The sequence below is a fragment of the Podarcis cretensis genome, assembly GCF_951804945.1.
Source record: "Podarcis cretensis genome assembly, chromosome: 6".
Lineage (NCBI taxonomy): Eukaryota > Metazoa > Chordata > Lepidosauria > Squamata > Lacertidae > Podarcis > Podarcis cretensis.
Genome location: NC_137175.1, coordinates 82,241,486 through 82,261,162, shown reverse-complemented (window position 1 = coordinate 82,261,162; position 19,677 = coordinate 82,241,486). Strand labels below are relative to the sequence as shown.

Below are 19,677 nucleotides of genomic sequence, written 5' to 3'. Positions count from 1 at the left end.
TGACATTCAGATGAGGAACCTGCTAGCACATTAAGTTCATGGCATGCAAGAATACAAGCAAATTTCATGAAGCCACATTACTGCTATCTTCAAAGATGTGCCCAAGTAATTACGTTTTGAACATTGGCTTGGGGAATTTTCTACATGTGGTTTTTAGCAGTACTGTGTAGTGTTAAGCCTCTTGTGGGAGTTGTCACATCAAGCACACAACATTGTTGTTGTTTTGACCATGGATTCGCTTTTTAGTACAGAACAGATGCAACAATTGGGGGGGGGGAGACACTTAATATACTGTAACCATGTGCTCTTCCCTCAATTCTAGAAAGGTGTATTTTCTTTATACTCTATGGACCAAATTCAACCACATAAAGCCTCACTAGAACAATGCAACTTTCTGCCTCCTCCCCGCCATCAGCTCGGGTGTGTGTGTGTGTTTGTGTGTGTGTGTGTGTGTGTGTGTGTGTAGAATCTCCAGAACAGCGGGTGGGGGGGGGAGTAGAAAGGAGATCATATTGTCCAGCAAGTTGAAGTTCTTGTGCTGATAGAACAGTTTAAAGGGCACGATGTTGAATACATCTCTATGTTTTTTTTTACTTCTAATTAAGCTTCCACCTCTAATTTACAGAGCAATTATTTGGTGTTCATGGCAGAGCTCTTCTGGTGGTTTGAAGTAGTGAAGCCATCATTCATTCAGCCTCGAGTTGTAGTTCATCCTCAAGGTAACCTTTCTTCTTAGTTGCTTCACATTATGCTAAATTACGTGCGCTCCATGGATGTCAGGTTAAAATAGTGCTAACTCAGTACATAACCCCCTGGCCAGCAACTAGTTTTAAAATAGGGGGTCATATTTACAGTTGGTGAGGATGGGAAGTCACATTAGCTGCATCTGCCCAGACACAGGCAAATGTCTTCTCAAACCCCCTTTCCACAGTGCACATAGCAGCAGGAGCTTGGGCAGGGTTTGAGGAGAGGGACCGTAGTTCAGTGGTAATGCCACACAGGTGCTTTCCATGCAGAAGGTCCCAGCTTCAATCCCTGGCATTGCTAACTTTAAAAAAATTAGGTAGCAGGTGATAGGTAGCAGCCTCCATGGGGCTGTCCCTGAATAAGTCTGGCCCAACCCATAGCCGCGGACATGCCTTGGACCTGGTGTTTACCTCTACGGATGTTGGTGATCTGACACTAAGTAAAAGTGAAACGAAAGAAGTGCCATGGTCAGACCACTTCCTGGTGCAACTGGACTTCTCTGCGACCCATCCCCTCTGCAGGGAGGTGGGACCGATTCGGATGGTCCGCCCCCGCCACTTAATGGATCCAAATGGTTTCCAGAGAGTGGTAGGGGATGCTTTATCCCATGTTGATGGCCTTTCAGCCGATTCCCTGGTGGCCCGCTGGAATGTGGAGTTAACCAGGGCTATTGACTGTTTGGCTCCGAAGCGCCCTCTCCGATTGCATGGAGCCCGGAGAGCCCCGTGGTTTTCCACGGATCTGAGGGCAATGAAACAATCGTTGATGCTTTAAAAGAAAATATTATGAAAATGATCTATCGGTGGTACATGACCCCAGTCAAGCTTGCAAAAATTTACCATTTGCCTAATAATAAGTGCTGGAAATGTAATGAGACTGAAGGCACCTTTTATCACCTTTGGTGGACCTGCCCAAAGGTTAAAGCTTTCTGGGAAATGATCTATAATGAAATTAAGAAGGTCCTTAAGTGGACTTTTCCTAAGAAACCAGAGGCTTTTCTCTTGGGCATGGTTGGCCAATTGGTGCCAAAGAAGGATAGGATTTTCTTTATGTACGCCACTACAGCAGCAAGAATTCTACTGGCAAAGTATTGGAAGATGCAAGAACTACCTACTCTGGAAGAATGGCAAACAAAGGTGATTGACTTCATGGGACTGGCCGAGATGACGGGCAGAATCCGTGACCAGGGGAAAGAGTCAGTGGAAGAGGACTGGAAGAAATTTAAAATATATCTTAAAAATAATTGTAAAATTGAGGAATGTTAAGATGTCAGGGGGTAGGAGGTAAAGAATTGCAGCAGTAATCAAAATATATTAAAGGAAACTTTATGAAAGGGAATTAAGACAATGGACCTAAGGGTTGCTAAAGAACCATTAAACAAGGATGCAGGGATGGGGAGGTATGGGGAAGTCAAAAGAAAGAAGGGTATGAAATTATGATTTTGAAGCTATATTGTTTTATACTGTTTTATACTGTTTTTATTATCTGTCTGAAAAATGAATAAAAATTATTATATAAAAAAAAAGAAACAATCGTTGAGACGGCTAGAGCGCCGGTGGCGGATAACCCATTCTGAATCTGACCGGACACAGGTTAGAGCTCAACGTCGAGCCTACCAAGTGGCGATAGCGACGGCGAAGAAGACTTTCTTCACCGCCTCTATTGCATCTGCAGAAAACAGCAGCAGGAGACTCTTTCAGGTGGTTCACAATTTAGCGGAACCACCTGTAACATCGGGGCCCAGTACGGGCCACATGTTCTCCTGCAATGATTTTGCAAATTTTTTTGCAGATAAAATCGCTCAGATTCAGGAAGAAGTAGACTCCACCGTGGGAGCAGGGCCGGGGCGGGAGAGTGCTAGAGCCCTGTCTGGTCAAGTTGTGTGGGATCAATTCCAATCTGTTACCTCCGAGGATGTGGACAGGCTGCTTGGACGAGTGAAGCCAACCACCTGTCTCCTGGATCCTTGCCCATCCTGGCTTATAAAAGCTAGCCGGGAAGGACTGGGCGATGGGCTTCGTGGGGTGGTGAATGCTTCCCTCCGTGAGGGAGCCTTCCCAGACCCGCTGAAAGAGGCGGTTATTAAATCGCTTCTTAAAAAACCATCTCTACAACTTTGCCTACTATATATGTATTTTTCCAGGGGACGCAGGTGGCGCTGTGGGTTAAAGCCTCAGCGCCTAGGGCTTGCCGATCGAAAGGTCGGCGGTTCGAATCCCTGCGGCGGGGTGCGCTCCCGCTGCTCGGTCCCAGCGCCTGCCAACCTAGCAGTTCGAAAGCACCTCCGGGTGCAAGTAGATAAATAGGGACCGCTTACCAGCGGGAAGGTAAACGGCGTTTCCGTGTGCGGCTCTGGCTCTGGCTCTGGCTCAGGCCAGAGCAGCGATGTCACGCTGGCCACGTGACCCGGAAGTGTCTCCGGACAGCGCTGGCCCCTGGCCTCTTGTGTGAGATGGGTGCACAACCCCAGAGTCTGTCAAGACTGGCCCGTACGGGCAGGGGTACCTTTACCTTTACCTTTACTAGATGCGGCCACGATGGCCAATTATCGCCCAGTCTCAAACCTTCCATTCTTGGGCAAGGTGATTGAGCGAGTGGTTGCTGAACAACTCCAGGCACGCCTGGAAGAAGCGGACCATTTGGATCCCTTCCAGTCGGGATTCAGGCCTCATCATGGGACTGAAACTGCCTTGGTCGCACTGGTTGATGATCTCCGGCGGGCTAGGGACAAAGGTGAGAGCTGTTTCCTAGTTCTGCTGGATCTCTCAGCGGCGTTTGATACCATCGACCATGACATCCTTCTGGACCGTCTTGAGGGGCTGGGAGCTGGGGGCACTGTCATACAGTGGTTCCGCTCCTTCCTCCTGGGCCGTGTTCAGAAAGTGGTGGTGGGGGATGAGTGTTCAGACCCCTGGGCTCTCACTTGTGGGGTGCCTCAGGGTTCTGTCCTCTCCCCCATGCTTTTCAACATCTACATGCAGCCGCTGGGAGGGATCATCAGGAGGTTTGGGCTGGGTGTTCATCAGTATGCAGATGATACCCAGCTCTACCTCTCTTTTAAATCAGAACCAGTGAAGGCGGTAAAGGTCCTGTGTGAGTGTCTGGAAGCGGTTGGAGGATGGATGGCGGCTAACAGATTGAGGTTGAATCCTGACAAGACAGAAGTACTGTTTTTGGGGGACAGGAGGCGGGCAGGTGTGGAGGATTCCCTGGTCCTGAATGGGGTAACTGTGCCCCTGAAGGACCAGGTGCACAGCCTGGGAGTCATTTTGGACTCACAGCTGTCCATGGAGGCAGAGGTCAAATCTGTATCCAGGGCAGCTGTTTACCAGCTCCATCTGGTACGTAGGCTGAGACCCTATCTGCCTGCAGACTGTCTCGCCAGAGTGGTACATGCTCTGGTTATCTCCCGCTTGGACTACTGCAATGCGCTCTACGTGGGGCTACCTTTGAAGGTGACCCGGAAACTACAACTAATCCAGAATGCGGCAGCTAGACTGGTGACTGGGAGCGGCCGCCAAGACCATATAACACCGGTCTTGAAAGACCTACATTGGCTCCCAGTACGTTTCCGAGCACAATTCAAAGTGTTGGTGCTGACCTTTAAAGCCCTAAATGGCCTCGGTCCAGTATATCTGAAGGAGCGTCTCCTCCCCCATCGTTCTGCCTGGACACTGAGGTCCAGCTCCGAGGGCCTTCTGGCGGTTCCCTCACTGCGAGAGGCCAAGTTGCAGGGAACCAGGCAGAGGGCCTTCTCGGTGGTGGCGCCCGCCCTGTGGAATGCCCTCCCATCGGATGTCAAGGCGATGGACAACTACCTGACATTCAGAAAACATCTGAAGGCAGCCCTGTTCAGGGAAGTTTTTAATATGTGACATTTTAGTGTATTTTTCATCTCTGTTGGAAGCCGCCCAGAGTGGCTGGGGAAACCCAGCCAGATGGGCGGGGTACAAATAATAAATTATTATTATTATTATTATTATTATTATTATTATTATTATTATTTGAAATTGTGCCCAGGAGCATATTGGTAACCCATGCAAATGTTCTAATATGTTCACACAGCTGCATTGTCATGAGCACCCTTGCTGCTGCATTCTAAACCAATTGAAGCTTTGCCTGTGTCTTGGTTCTTACATGAATTTACTCTAGAGTTGTGTCAAACTGGTTGCTTTAAATTTTTGTGGCTAAGAAATTTAGTTATTTATATGGATGTGTATGGTGTTAACTTGCTTGTTCTTCTGATGTTATGGATCCCAGCTTGGCTGTTGTTCTTTTGTTGACTTTTACTTCTACAGCTATAATATATAAAATGTCAATCTTTGTTTCAGCTGATGTTGCAAAAGAAGCATCCTCTGTTCCTGCTGCCAATGCCAATAGAAGAAACTATCCAGAAGTTTCACACGATTCTGACCTGATAGCCAGGTATAACTCCCAACCTCCTTTTTGTAGGTATTTATATGGTTAGTTTTAACTAAAAAACAACAACAGTGCTCAACAGTGCTTCTTTTTTGGCTTGGCTCTTTTTATTTATTATTGTTAACCTAACCACAAGCTTTAATACCAACCATAGCGAGGCTATTTTCAAACCACCACCACAACAAGCTCTTTCTTCCAAGTGTCAGGACACAAAGTCCTCATTTTGTCACTGAGACAGCTTATAAACTTGCTAGTGGAATTAATAGAGCCTTGTAGGGCCCAAATATCTTGTTTGTTAAGGATCTGGTGTTCTATTCAGCAGGAAGTCAATTAGCCTTTATAAATGTTTGGTTGGTGGTGTCCATAAGATTCGTCTGTGCCTCCATGGGGGGCGGGTTTCAGTTTTCCTTCCAGCAGCCTTTCACACCTGTGAAAAAGTAATGTGGCATTGTGAGAAACTGAGGGAGAATTTCACTTTACTCCATGGCTTCTCTTCTCCAAGTGAGCTATAAACACTGTAACACTACTAGCACCGAATATATTATTTGCAACATGCAGTTCATAGATGGAATTAAAATTTCTAAAAATGCCATAGTATCGCAGTTATGTGATGTTTTAAGAAATTCTCTAATGAAGATAATAATTCCCCTCAGATGCCACAGATAACTCTCGTGTTGTAAGAAATTTATATTTAGCTCTTTGACTGAATTGAGACAGAAGTACAAATTATTGTGCCAATACAAGTATTTCTGAATACCTTTTCATATGATAACAGATTCAGTTAAAATTTGACCTTTCAAATCTAGAACTATATTTTAATTGCACTAAATTCATGCTTTCAGGCCTTGTTTAAGGCATGCTATTGTCTCCTGAAATGTTCAGGGCTGCAAGATTTTAAATTAGAAGAAGTTAACCGTGGTGTTCTGTTTTTGGTTGTGTGCAGTGTGGAATGCCCAGCTTTCCCACCATCTCATCAGATTCCAGCTGCTAGCCATGCTCACCAGCAGCCTTATACACCTGCTCCAGGTAATAGCAAAAAGCTGAGATATTCTGCTTTTTCCCTGTTCATATTTGTTTTATCCAAAGGTTCCCTTCCTTTGTTGGTAGTATGTCTTCTGCCAGAAGAAGGGAACCTTTTTTCCAACCATTATTTAATTTTATCTTTAAGTATTAAACTACAGAATGCTACATATGAGTACCGAGAATTATTAGACTATTAGAATTACAAGGGGAAGGGTTGCAGCACAGTAGTAGACCAGCTGCTTTGCTTGTACAAAATCCCATGTTGAATTCCCAGGATCTCCAAGTAGGGCTGGGAATCAAGTGTGTGATGTCATGGACTGACTGGATGCAAAAGAGTGGTGGGAGGCACCTGCTGGGGAACCCCCAAGGAAGCCCTCAAGGGAAGAAGGCTCAGAGCCAGGGGGCTGGTGGTAGGATGGTGATGAGTGGTCAGAGGGAGCAGACTGGGAAAAGAAAGGTATCAGAAGCTGAAGAGGCAACAGGGCTTAGTGAACAGGAAGAGGATGTGACAGACAGCAGTCCAGAACCAGAGGCTGGAGAGGAGTGGGGCCAAGAGACAGGGAGGAGGCAGGCTGCTGAAGAAGCCAGGGAGTCTTCCCCTCCTGCTGTGACCAGCTCCCCTCCCCACTGGTCTCCCAGAACACACATAGAAATGAAAAGAGCAGAGGAGAGTTTGGTTGCGCACCAACATAGTCTCTGATTTCTTGGGGGGAAAGCCCTGGAGAGGAGGGGACTTAGGCAGCTGTGGGAAAACAGGGACCTTCATTCCTCACAACTGTCTCATTGGAGCTAGAGCTATTGGGAAGAGTTGCTGGGATCACTAGGCTGTTTTGGTTTCTTTGAATAAAAAGTTAACTTCACTGACACTGGTGTTTTTTTTAATTGCTCACCTTCACCTGACTTTGGCTCCTGACACGTACCTGGGCTCCCTTGCACCCTTGGCAGGGAGCTATATTACTGCTCCCCATGCTTTGCAGCTTTGGCAAGGAGATGTATTGGTGCCTCATCCCATCCCTTGTTCCCTTTCCGAAGGAGGCTGTGTGCCACATCTGGCCGCCCAGAACAGCAGAGGAGTGGCTAGGGAAGTGTGCAGGCTGGCAGACAGACATCTAGCTGCTGCAAGGCTGGGTGGAAAGGCATGATTCCCCTGCTGGGAATGTCACCTGTATGAAATCCTGGAGAGCTGCTGTTAGTCAGTGTAGTAGACAGAGTTGACCTTGTTGGACTAATGGTCTGGATCTGGGTCAATATAAGGCAGATTCCTATGTTAGATCTATCCTGGAAAGCTTTATTTATGCAATATGCATTTTCATTTTCTGGCCCACCTCATCCTTGCAGCAGCCCAGAGAGGTAGCTTATGATGAAGGTAGTAACTGATGCTGTGTTGCCTAGGGAGTTTTATGGCTCAGTGGATATTTGAATCTGGATCTCTCATCATAGTCTGATACTCTCTTCCCTTGCTATCCATTATTAACACAAAAAAGTGGAGCAAGAGAAGTAGGAACGAGCGAATCACACTTTTCAAGTTCAATTGAATCATTTTGTATATTTTTAAAGTACAAGGCATAGGCAAGCAGTAATATAGACTAATCTGGGAATATTCTGTAGAACTAATTTTTTGTGATTCCCATCTCTTTTTTTCCACGGTAAAGCATATTTTTAAATAGGGGAGGAGTATTAATGGAATAAACACAATTCATGTTATTTATTGTTGACAGAAGTACATTGAATGGTTGCATTCCCAACGTAACTGATGTTGGTGAATTTAAGTACTTTGGCTTAGTAATGTACAGAGCCATAGATGCGCATTCTTTGATAATTTTCTGCAAAATGTTGAATGAGATGTAAATTAATTTATTTGGTCTGTCTGCTTTAAATCGAATCAAGAGCAGAAGCCACCTATTTGATTTGTTAACTGGAAGTTTTTTAATCCTCTTTTTAAAAGTTTCAAAAGAATTCACCCTTATATGTTGTTTGTTTTGATTTTGGATAGGCGGCATTAGACGATCTACATCTATGTCTTATATGGATGGATACGTAGGGACATGGCCCAAAGAAAAGAGGTAAGTCATTGGTTAGTTGGTGCCATACTGCCATAATGTTTCATTTCCTATTGTTGTGTGATGCAAGGGGATTAATCCTTCAATTGAGTAGCCTTGCTCTGAAAAACTGTTCATGGATTACACATGAGGAAGTACACTGAAAAGCTACAGGACTCATATACACATACAAAGCAAGATCTAATATAGCATGAACAAGTGTGCCTTCTGCATTTATCTTTCCTCCTCACCCTGCAGAGGTTTGGGGGGCCCTCCAAGAACCAGTGTTGGGGCCCTGCTATGCAAGTGGATTTCCATTGCACAGGCAGGCAAGCGTCATTGGATGTCGCCCAGAATCATTAAAGTGAAAAGCTCTATAGATGCAAATCTGTAGACATAGGCCCCACTTCTAAGATCCATAACCTCTCATTTGTGGAAGACGGTACAGAGTAAGCAGATCCTGTGCATGTACGTGCTACATGTGAAAGCAATACGCTTGGCATCAGGAGTTGCTGGAAGGAGGCATACAAGTCTCCATCAAACTATCTTAGGGCCTCCACTCTGCATTTGTGTAGGGTTCACTCCTTAGCCCTTTCATCTCCAAAATAATATCCCACAAGGCAGCAGAGGTTTAGGATCAGAGTTTTCCTTCTCCTAGATCTGCTACCTTCCCAGATGAGCCCCATCTGCCCCTCACTTCTTTCTACAGCATGTGCAGAAACTGCCTTCTTGATCCTTGGACCCACTGCTGGTCTTGTCTGCTGAAACTGCCAGAACATGTCTTTGAATGCAGGGAAAGTCCCTAACTCACTGAAGGTTTGAGACCCATTGGCTACCCTTCACCTGGTTTATCCGACCAGTCAAAGTTGTTCCCAGGGTGTGGCTGCTGTCCCATGCAGACAGCTTCTAGGAGCCACTGGCGAGAGTTGAGTGCAGGGTGGGGACCAAAGATGGACAAACTACCCTAGAAGGAACACGACATGTCCTCCCCCAGCACATGCATTTTAGAAAGGGAAAATAGATGGAAGTTCTGCACCACTTAGGAGCCTCCTCTTGTGGCTCAAATTGTGTGGTGGGTCTTTCTTCCTGGCTTGCTTGTTTGCTTCTGTCAACTGTCAAGAGAGAATGGACATCCCTACTCCTTTTTGAGAAGGGTTTTCACTTTTATATTTACAAAAATGATATAATGGTCACAAGGACATTTTGCAAGATATTCAGAACAAGAAAGACATGTATGTAACAGAAGATTAAATAACACTAGTAGATTTTTGTTGGGCCTGAGCCAAATGGATGTGAAGTAATTTTCTGCAGGAAAAAGCACCCTTCTGCTTGGCAGTCATTCAACAAACTGTAACAAAAAGAGGGTAAAAGTGTTTGCCCATTCAGAGTGAGGGCAATTGGTGATCTCATTGGCTGGGATCACCTATATAACCAGTCCAAGAAGAACAGCCCTCACTCTGTCTGTTTTGTTTGCCCTCAGTGACACCAGGTAGTCATATCTTGATTGGCTATGTAGTGCTGTAACGATATAATATCATATTCACTGCTTGATCCCTGGCTGGCTGGGATCACATAGTTCAAGCAGAAAGAAGCCCTAGCAAAGGGGCAACAGATGTGAGAAACAAGGGCTGCACAGAAGATCAAAAAGAGGCAAGGTAGGGATTTGTTTATTTACTATATATATGGAGGGCCCCAAACCTTGAAATGAGCAAACATTTGGTGCAGACCATATCTTTATGCTCAATGGATGTAGGACTAGATAATGCTAATAATGCTGTCACCTTGTATTGCATTTTACTGCTAGAGTTTGAAGCCGGCATTAATGCTATAAAATAAAATATATTGTTTCTTCAATATAAAAATGCTGGCATATTTCCAACCTTTTAAATGGAGGGTTGCTTTAATGGCAGTCTCATTTTTAATTCGCTTTCTAGATCTTCAGCACATGGTGTTTCATTTGACATTTCTTTTGATAAAGAGGACAGCATCCGTGAGACTCCAAACAGAGGAATGACTAGATCTCTCAGCAACGAAGGCATTGCGCAAAATACCAGCCGTATGCCCAGACTTGTTAGAAAGAACCTGTCCTTCAAGCCTGTGAATGGCGAAGAGGAAAGTGAAGATATTGAAGAAGAAAAGGATACAGAATTTTGCAGTGATCTAGAGGCCGACAGCAATCAAAGGAATGCGAACCAGATTAACCCATACAGCCTGCCCAATGGAGCGCTGCAAAACAGGTTGGTTACCGATGAATTTGGCAATCGGATTGAGACACCAAGCATTGAGCAGGCTTTGCAGATTATCCATGATAGTGAGAAATCTCCCAGTGTTACTCAGCCAGAGCAAATTACAAATGGGTTTTTCCTTCACAACAAGGAGATGAGCATCCTGAATTCAAATATTAAACCCAACCAGAGTAATCCCGATATTACTGCAGATACGAAAAGTGCTCTCAGTCCCATGACTGACAATACAGAAGTTGATACTGGAATACATGTCCCTTCAGACATTCCAGAGACTATGGATGAGGATTCAACCTTGAGGGACTATACTGTAAGCCTGGACTCTGATATGGAAGAACCATCTCGATTCCTTCAAGAATTTGATAGCAGAGGCATCAACCATAAGGAACAATTGAGCCCTTGTCCAAGCTCAGTAAGTGCCAAATCACAAGCAGGCAGTAGCGCGTCCTCAAGTTCAGGTGTTAAAATGACCAGCTTTGCAGAGCAGAAATTTAAGAAGCTGAATCATACAGACAGCAGAAGTAGTGGCAGCAGTTCTCAGAAAACTACACCAGAAGGTTCTGAGCTGAACATTCCTCACATGGTTTCTTGGGCTCAAATACCTGAGGAATCCCCTCTCCCTCAGGCAAGAGATACCACACAGTTACTGGCCTCTGAAATGGTGCAACTGAAAATGAAGCTGGAAGAGAAGAGGCGAGCAATTGAAGCGCAGAAGAAGAAGGTTGAGGCTGCTTTCACGAAGCAGAGACAAAAAATGGGAAGGACGGCATTCCTTAACATTGTGAAAAAGAAAGGTGACGGGATTTCACCACTTAGAGAAGAGGCGGCTGGAGCAGAGGATGAGAAAGTGTTCACTGACAGCAGTAGGCCGAAAGAAAAAGATGCCCAAAAGCCATGTGAGCAACTAAACAAGGCCACAGAGGCAATTAAAGCAAGCACTGAAAATCCTCACGTGAAATGGCTGAAGTCCCCAAACACACCGGTTGATATAGAAAAGCAATGTAATTTGGTGAGCCCCTCGGAAGAAAACTTAAATGACAGTGACCTTCTGGAATATACAAAATCTATTGAGAAGCTCAATTCTTCTCTGCATTTCCTGCAGCAAGAAATGCAACGCCTCTCACTTCAGCAAGAGATGCTTATGCAGATGAGGGAGCAACAGGCTTGGGTTATTTCACCACCTCAGCCTTCTCCTCAGAAGCAGGTTCAGGAGCTGAAGCCTTCATTAAGGTTTGCGGGCTCACCCTTCCCTGTTGCCCCATTTTCCGTGGAATCTCCCCGATCTTCCCACCAGTCCCCACAGTCATCCTCTAGGAAGAATTCCACTCTCCCCAGTAAAATGCAAAGGACTCCTAGGCCAAATGAACTGAAATTAACACCTTTGAATCGCACTTTGACTGCACCGCGATCTGTGGACAGCCTTCCTCGTTTGAGAAGATTTTCTCCAAGTCAGGTATCAATTCAAACTAGATCTTTTGTTTGTTTTGGAGATGATGGTGAACGTAACCGCTTGAAGGTCAAAAATACAACGGGACAGGCTGACAAAGAAACAGCAGGTGAGAAAGAACCAGAACAGGCAGAAAAGGAAAAGCCAGAGGAACAACCAGTCAGGCCTCTGGAATCTACAGTGTCTGAAGTCCTTTCGCAGCCCATTACAGAAACTGTCTGCCTTACCCCAAATGAAGAGGTGCTGAACCCACCAGGATTTCCAGAACCTGCATCCAAAACTGTTAACCTCATAGAAGTTTCCCTCACAGATTTGAAGCCACCAGAAAAGTCAGAAGAGTCCGTTGAGAAATCAGAGGGTGAGAGTGACAAGGAACAATTGGAAGATGACCAAAAGGTGTGCTGTGGATTCTTTTTCAAGGTAAGTGAACAAGGACATCACAAGCATGCATTTAGGATCTTTTTGCCTCTGGTGGTGGTGGGCAGATGGTCAGGGCCTGTGTAACAGAGGGTATGGCAAGAGTCTATGGTGAGTGGGACCTGGGTGGCTTGTGTTTGGTTGACTCTTTCCATGGATCATCCACCCCCACAGTCATGCTCCAAACAGCTTGCTAAGCACTTGCTTGAGAAGCTGTTTTGAAGCACAGTTGCAACAGGCAGGAGCTGGGGAATGACTCACCTCTGTTGCCTTTCTCACCATCGTGTATTGTTCAAAATAAAACACTAGGGCAGATAATAAATGATTTAAGCTCCTCTGCAAGTGGAGTTGTATTCACTTCTCCCTGCAAATGTATTGTAAATAAACCATATCATAGGTTACAGGATTGTGGTTGAGTGTAATACAGACATTCTCTGTCCATAGAGGAGTGTGACCCTTTATAGAGGAGTGGTTAATCTAGCACAGCTTCCAGTGGGGTATAATACTACAACTGAACAATCTAATTTTAATAAGTACTAGACCTTGCATGCTTGGGATGTGGGTGGTGCTGTGGGTTAAACCACAGAGCCTAGGGCCTGCCGATCAGAAGGTCGCCGGTTCAAATCCCCATGACGAGGTGAGCTCCCGTTGCTCGGTCCCTGCTCCTACCAACCTAGCAGTTTGAAAGCACGTCAAAGTGCAAGTAGATAAATAGGGGAGGTACCTTCTGGCGGGAAGGTAAACGGCATTTCTGTGCGCTGCTCTGGTTCTCCAGAAGCGGCTTAGTCCTGTTGGCCACATGACCCAAAAGCTGTACACCGGCTTCCTCGGCCAATAAAGCGAGATGAGCGCCGCAACCCCCGAGTCGGCCACGACTGGACCTAATGGTCAGGGGTCCCTTTACCTTTACCTTAGACCTTGCATAATTTGGTATAGTTGTCTCAGTAACTTTAGACCAGGGATGACGAACCTGTGATGGTCCCCGTGTTTTTGGCCCCATCAATCCCAATCAGCATGACCGATGATCAGAGTGATGGGAGTTGTAGTTCAGCAACATCTGGAAACCCCAGGTGCCACACCCCTGCTTCAGACCAATCTTTAAATTTGTCTCTTGGATCGCAATCCATTTTAGTTCAATGGCTCTACTGTGGATAGAGTCTTCTACCAATGTTGAGATAATGATTGACATTCCTTCCTAAATATTGCTTCAAGGATGATCAAAAGGCTGAAAACGAAATGGCAGTGAAGCGGGCAGCATTGCTGGAGAAGCGATTGAGAAGGGAAAGAGAAACCTTACTTCGGAAGCAGCAACTAGAAGCAGAGTTGGAATATAAGAAAGAAGAAACAAAGTAAGATCAACTGTAGATGCTAGTCATTCTGAGAGAGTTAAATTTAGAAATCAGATGCCTAATTGCTATACCCTATGAGGGATCCTTGTTGTCAAACTGTTTCCTATGCTAAGACCACTTAAAACTTTCTACTAACTGATTAAGATAGGTGTCACCAACCTTTTTAGGCCAGTGGGACACATTTGGAAATTTTAGAAAGCCAGTCACAAAATGGGTGCCCAGAGGTGTGGCATAACACAAAATGGCTGCCACATCTAAAAGAGCTGAAAGAGGCAGGGCCACACATTGGTGTGGCTGTGCCTCACCCCTTCAGTGAGCAAAAAAGGCACCCACATCAGCCACTGCAACAATCACTCGCAAAGAGAAGCTATTTGCAGCTCTCCTGTGTTCAGAATGAATGAAACGCTGTGTGTCCAATCTTCAGTTAAATGTGAAAATGTGAACATTCTAAAATAAATTTCTTGCATAACTAAGGAATATTAAACTTTCAAAATAATTATTCTTTGAATATTACCAAGAAACCCAAAATTTGATATTTATGGGTACACAATACTAAAGTGTTAGGTGGTACTGAAGTACTAAGGGGCATTTTACTTAATATTTACCCTAATCTGGTTCAACTGCATCTTTAGGAGTATGCCAGTACTTGTGTGAATTGCTCCACAAAGCTTAGCATGAGCGTACAGTTAAAATATGTACACTAAAATTTGGAAACCAGGGTATATTTTGGGAATGTAACAGGGATACTTGGCATTCGGGTAACTTAGAATCAGAAAAATTGGTTTTAGTTTATGAGAAGGATGGCTTTGCTAATGGCGATGTTGAATTTCTAAGGAGGAAGTCTGAGGAAGAACGTCAGAAGAAGGAAGATGAAAGAGCACGTCGCGAGTTTATTAAGCAAGAATATATAAGGCGGAAGCAGCTGAAACTGATGGAAGATATGGACATTGTCATAAAGCCTCGCCTCCACATGTCCAAACAAAAGAAGCCACGTCCAAAATCCATTCATAGAGATCATATTGAGTCACCTAAAACTCCAATCAAAGGTCCTCCAGGTAATAAATATAAGGAGGAGTCTTGATGCTGCAGTTCCAGGATTGACATTTTGCCCAGAGATTGGGGGGAGAGGGGTTGTTAAATGCTACCAGACTGCTGGTTTTCATTATGCCTAGTTATCACATTAGAAAAGTTGCAAAGAATGATTGGTTCATCACTCCTTACATAGTTAAATTTTGAGTCAGCATGACCTGGACCAATACGACAACATTGCCTCTACTTTTAAAGTAGGTTTCCATACTTTTGATACAGAGCTCCATGGTGATGTTTATGTTTAGAACAACCTATAACCATACTATCATTTACCTTTACTATATAAAGACTTATGAGGATAAAATACGCATTAAATGTTTACAGATGTAGAGTTCATAGGGCCAGTAAAGAGAGAGAATATTTCTTAGAAAACTTAGCAACTTTTCTTTCCTGGTGGTGCATCTAATTCACAGACTCTGTTTTCTGTATCTGCATTCTTTTAAAGTTCCTTGCATTTACCTAGGCTCACACCTTCACTGTGTTGCTGTTCCCCCCATCTCCCCTCAGCATCTAGCCTTTCGTTGGCATCATTGAACACCGGAGACGACAGTGTGCAATCGGGCAAGAGAACGCCAAGGTAAATATTCAGTTCCAATTTACATTTGAGAGAAATGATCATATTTATGTGACTTGGCACATCAGTGTGAATTCAGTGAGACAGTAGTTAATGCATAATTAAGAATAGTTCATGGCTCTTCAGATTAGACCAACTTTGAGTATGTTCCTATAGCCGTTTCCGTACACGGTCGCCACAAAACAGATCTACACATATTTAATTTCCAGGCTGCAGGGAATTGTTTAATTGCTTCTGCTGATATGTACATTTTTTTATTAGATTGCTAGGTATGAGCCAAAACCTGCAGTAACACACACGGAATGGCATACACAAGACACATAAACACACACACAGGATTTGTTGTTGTTTAGTCATTTAGTCGTGTCCGACTCTTCGTGACCCCATGGACCAGCACACGCCAGGCACTCCTGTCTTCCACTGCCTCCCGCAGTAGCTTCGAGAACACTGTCCAACCATCTCGTCCTCTGTCGTCCCCTTCTCCTTGTGCCCTCAATCTTTCCCAACACCAGGGTCTTTTCCAGGGAGTCTTCTCTTCTCATGAGGTGGCCAAAGTATTGGAGCCTCAGCTTCAGGATCTGTCCTTCCAGTGAGCACTCAGGGCTGATTTCCTTAAGAACGGATAAGTTTGATCTTCTTGCAGTCCATGGGACTCTCAAGAGTCTCCTCTAGCACCATAATTCAAAAGCATCAATTCTTCGGCGATCAGCCTTCTTTATGGTCCAGCTCTCACTTCCATACATCACTACTGGGAAAACCATAGCTTTAACTATACGGACCTTTGTTGGCAAGGTGATGTCTCTGCTTTTTAAGATGTTGTCTAGGTTTGTCATTGCTTTTCTCCCAAGAAGCAGGCATCTTTTAATTTCGTGACACACAGGATGGCACTTCTAAAAATGTAATCATTCAGCTTTCCTTAATTTTAAGAAGCCACTGAAATATCTACAAGTGAATTAAATTCTCTAAGTTGTGTAGACTAATATGAAGTAGAGGGGATGCTTTCATATTCAGATTTTCTTATTTGTGATAGCTTTATAAGGGCAAAGGGGCTGGAAACACCCGCCAATTTTTCAGAATTTAGCCAGCTTTGCCTGATGGACAGTTGACATTCTTCCCACTCATTCCTGAAGCTACTTGGATATTTGGAAGAACTTACGTGCTGTTAAATCATTTGATTCCATATTTGTGTTTAACAGTGCTTTATCTTCAGGTCTTTCATCGTGAAATGCTACCATTTTTTCATTGTGAAATCATGCTTGGTAATAGATTGGCCAAATCTTCTTTCCTGTTTAAATGCAACTTTTAGGTCTGAATCTGTGGAAGGATTCGTATCTCCAAGTCGTTGTGGAAGTCGTAATGGAGAAAAGGATTGGGAAAATGCATCAACGACATCTTCTGTGGCTTCTGCTACAGAATATACAGGTTGGTATATTAAGAGTTGGTGCTGAATTATTTGCTACAAACAAGAACATGTAGATGCTTTGGGGTGGTGGGGGGGGGGAGCTGATAAGTAACAGAGAAAAAGTAATACAGAGTAATAACAGCAAGCCAGTGTACCAGATTACAATCTTGCTTCACTTAGTATCAGGTGGTAGTTAAATACCCCAACCATAATAAAGATTGAGAAGCTGGAGTATTAAGAGTTTGGTTTGAAGGAAATTCTTTAGAAATTCCTTGCCCTGGCCACCTGTCAAATTTGGCCCATGGAGTTCAGCTATAAAGGTCTGGCCCCCAGAGCCAGAAAGGTTCCTCACCTCTGCCTGCTCTAAACCATGTTCATTTATTCATATATATGTTTTGAAAAATCTCTCTCTCTCTCTCTAGGACCAAAGCTGTACAAAGAACCCAGTGCAAAATCCAACAAACATATAATCCAGAATGCCTTGGCTCATTGCTGCTTGGCTGGAAAAGTAAACGAAGGTCAGAAGAATAAAATATTAGAGGTAAGGCAAACCTGTAAAGGGGAAGGAGGGGAGAGAAGAAACTGAAAATCTGAAGTTCAGGTTGTGGGTAGGTAGGAAGTGTTGGGGGGACAGTTTTCTTTACACTGCAAGTTCAAAGGGGAGTCTTTCTGTTTACCAAGACCCCGTAAACATTAATGGTGTGCATTAATGGTATTTCTGGTGCAGCCATAGCACTGAAACTCCTAACCTCCTTTTCATCCTCTGTTCTGGGTCCTCTGCTAAGCTATCTCCTTAATACAATATTCTTGCCAGAATAGGAATACATACACTGTGAAATTCTCTACTAACACTTCTCATGAGCTTGTTCTGATGCTAAAGATTTTTAAATAGTTATAACATTAGTTGAAATAAGAATATAACTTTCTGGTGCACCAGGAATGTAGTTTTTAAAATTACTCCTGGCACCCTATATTGCTTGTTCACACATGCATGTATAACACTTGATTTGTCTATAATTTACTGTTGAACAGTTAATGGCAACTGAATGTGCAACTTCAGGTCCATGATATGAAAGTTGTATCTCTGTTGTTGGATTTGTGATGCCTTCATACATGTGTAAATAAGTCAAGCTCACAATGCTATTACATTTTCAATAACATGAAATAGTTGCTGTCATAAGTGTAGGAGCACTGAAAATACCCATAAACTGGATGTTAACTTGTGCACAATTTGAATGCTCTTTCCTCCCCTCCCTCTTTCAGGAAATGGAAAAATCAGATGCCAACAACTTCCTTATCCTTTTCCGCGACTCAGGCTGCCAGTTCCGATCTTTGTACACGTACTGCCCTGAGACAGAAGAAATCAGTAAGTTGACTGGAATAGGCCCCAAGTCCATCAGTAAGAAGATGATTGAGGGGCTCTATAAGTACAACTCTGACAGGAAGCAGTTCAGCCACATACCTGCTAAAACGCTCTCTGCCAGTGTCGACGCTATTACCATCCACAGCCATTTGTGGCAGAGCAAGAGACCAGTAACACCGAAAAAACTCTTACCTACAAAGGCATAGTAACTCGGAGGGGGGTAGGGTACTTTGCCATGTTTGTGGCAAACTTGCACTTCGTATTTGCTGCCTATTAGAAAATAGGTTCTTATTTGCCAACAAGATTTCTTTGAACTCGGATCTGAAGAGAAAAGCTCTGTCATCATGCACAACTGGAATGTAAACACAGTATTGAAGACTTGCAGAAAACTGACACTTAAGTGATTATGCATTCGTGTGCTCATGAAAGACTGACTCAAGAGTGGAGATGGGTATGTGCTCACAGTTTATAGGGTTCATTTCCTCTCGTTTTTAAAACACTGAATTATTGAATGTTTGCAAATCTGTAGTGACTGAAATTAAAGTATATATTAAATTCATTGCCTTATACTTTGGTGTGTTATGCTTGTTTTGGAATTTGCTTCTGCTCTTTATATCTTCACTGGAGAAATGTTCTGTCTTGAGTTGCCACACCGTTAAATTTTAAGTGGCCTGCCGGTAACAGAGGGCACAAACCTTTTTGCAATGAAATGAAGTTATCCGTTCTTTTTTTGACTTTCTTTCATTTCAAAGGGTTTTGCACCAGGAAAGTTCCTTGGAGAGGATGTCCAGGATTAAATGTTGCTAGCATGTCTTAACCTCTGGCAAGGAAATGTGATGGCTGTCATTGCTTGTTCCACAAGGAAACTTATTTTATAAAGGTATTGTCATTATATTTAGAAATCCACCATTGCCCTGATCCAGGGAAGCATGACGGGAGATCTTTGCATGCACTATTGTGTTTTGCATTTTTCTTCTGAACAGGAAGTTCAGTCCAAACTGCTGATTAACATTCTGAGATTTAGCAAAGGGGACGATACGTGTCTGTGGCATGACAGGTGACCCAAATAAAATAGCACCACTAAACAAATGCAGACATCTACCATTGCTTCCTGAGATTACGGCCTGGATGGCTATTTCACAATCCTAAGCAAAACAGTATTAATTGTCTTAAAAGTAGACACTTTGTATGAGTCCTTCTGAGAAACTTGAAGAAAATTATATTGAGTAAGCCTGCTCTATGAAAGCTATTCTGATGTGTCACCAGGTTGCCATCCAGTATATGGACCAAAGTAATTTTTCTTCCAAGACATCAATTTAATTTTGTTTAATATAAATTATGGTATTGATGATGATACATGACAATCTTGAGTGTATTGAAACCAAGAATGGCTGAGAGCCACACACATACAGCAATGTTAACATTTACAAAATAATCACTGGGGCACCTTTTTTCAGTATTAACAAAGGGCTGCACATCTGATTCCTTTAGAGAAGTTATTTCTGTTTGGAGGTTTGCTTGTTGCTTTCTTTTTCTTTCTTATTGTCAGGATTCCTATACAGATA

General features: G+C 43.7%; 1 protein-coding gene across 2 annotated transcripts in view; it reads left to right on the top strand.

Annotated features, from left to right (window-relative positions):
* CAMSAP2 (calmodulin regulated spectrin associated protein family member 2) overlaps positions 1–18,681 on the top strand; it is an 81,244-nt gene extending 62,563 nt beyond the window's left edge. For both annotated transcript variants that reach the window (XM_079981062.1, XM_079981063.1), the window contains 11 exons: positions 626–719; positions 5,079–5,172; positions 6,110–6,192; positions 8,183–8,252; positions 10,163–12,338; positions 13,548–13,684; positions 14,519–14,739; positions 15,281–15,350; positions 16,654–16,769; positions 17,172–17,290; positions 18,013–18,681. In XM_079981062.1, coding sequence (XP_079837188.1) covers positions 626–719; positions 5,079–5,172; positions 6,110–6,192; positions 8,183–8,252; positions 10,163–12,338; positions 13,548–13,684; positions 14,519–14,739; positions 15,281–15,350; positions 16,654–16,769; positions 17,172–17,290; positions 18,013–18,318 — 3,486 coding nt within the window. In that variant the 3' untranslated portion in view covers positions 18,319–18,681. The remainder of the gene's footprint in view (positions 1–625; positions 720–5,078; positions 5,173–6,109; positions 6,193–8,182; positions 8,253–10,162; positions 12,339–13,547; positions 13,685–14,518; positions 14,740–15,280; positions 15,351–16,653; positions 16,770–17,171; positions 17,291–18,012) is intronic.
* The last annotated feature ends 996 nt before the right edge of the window (positions 18,682–19,677 follow it).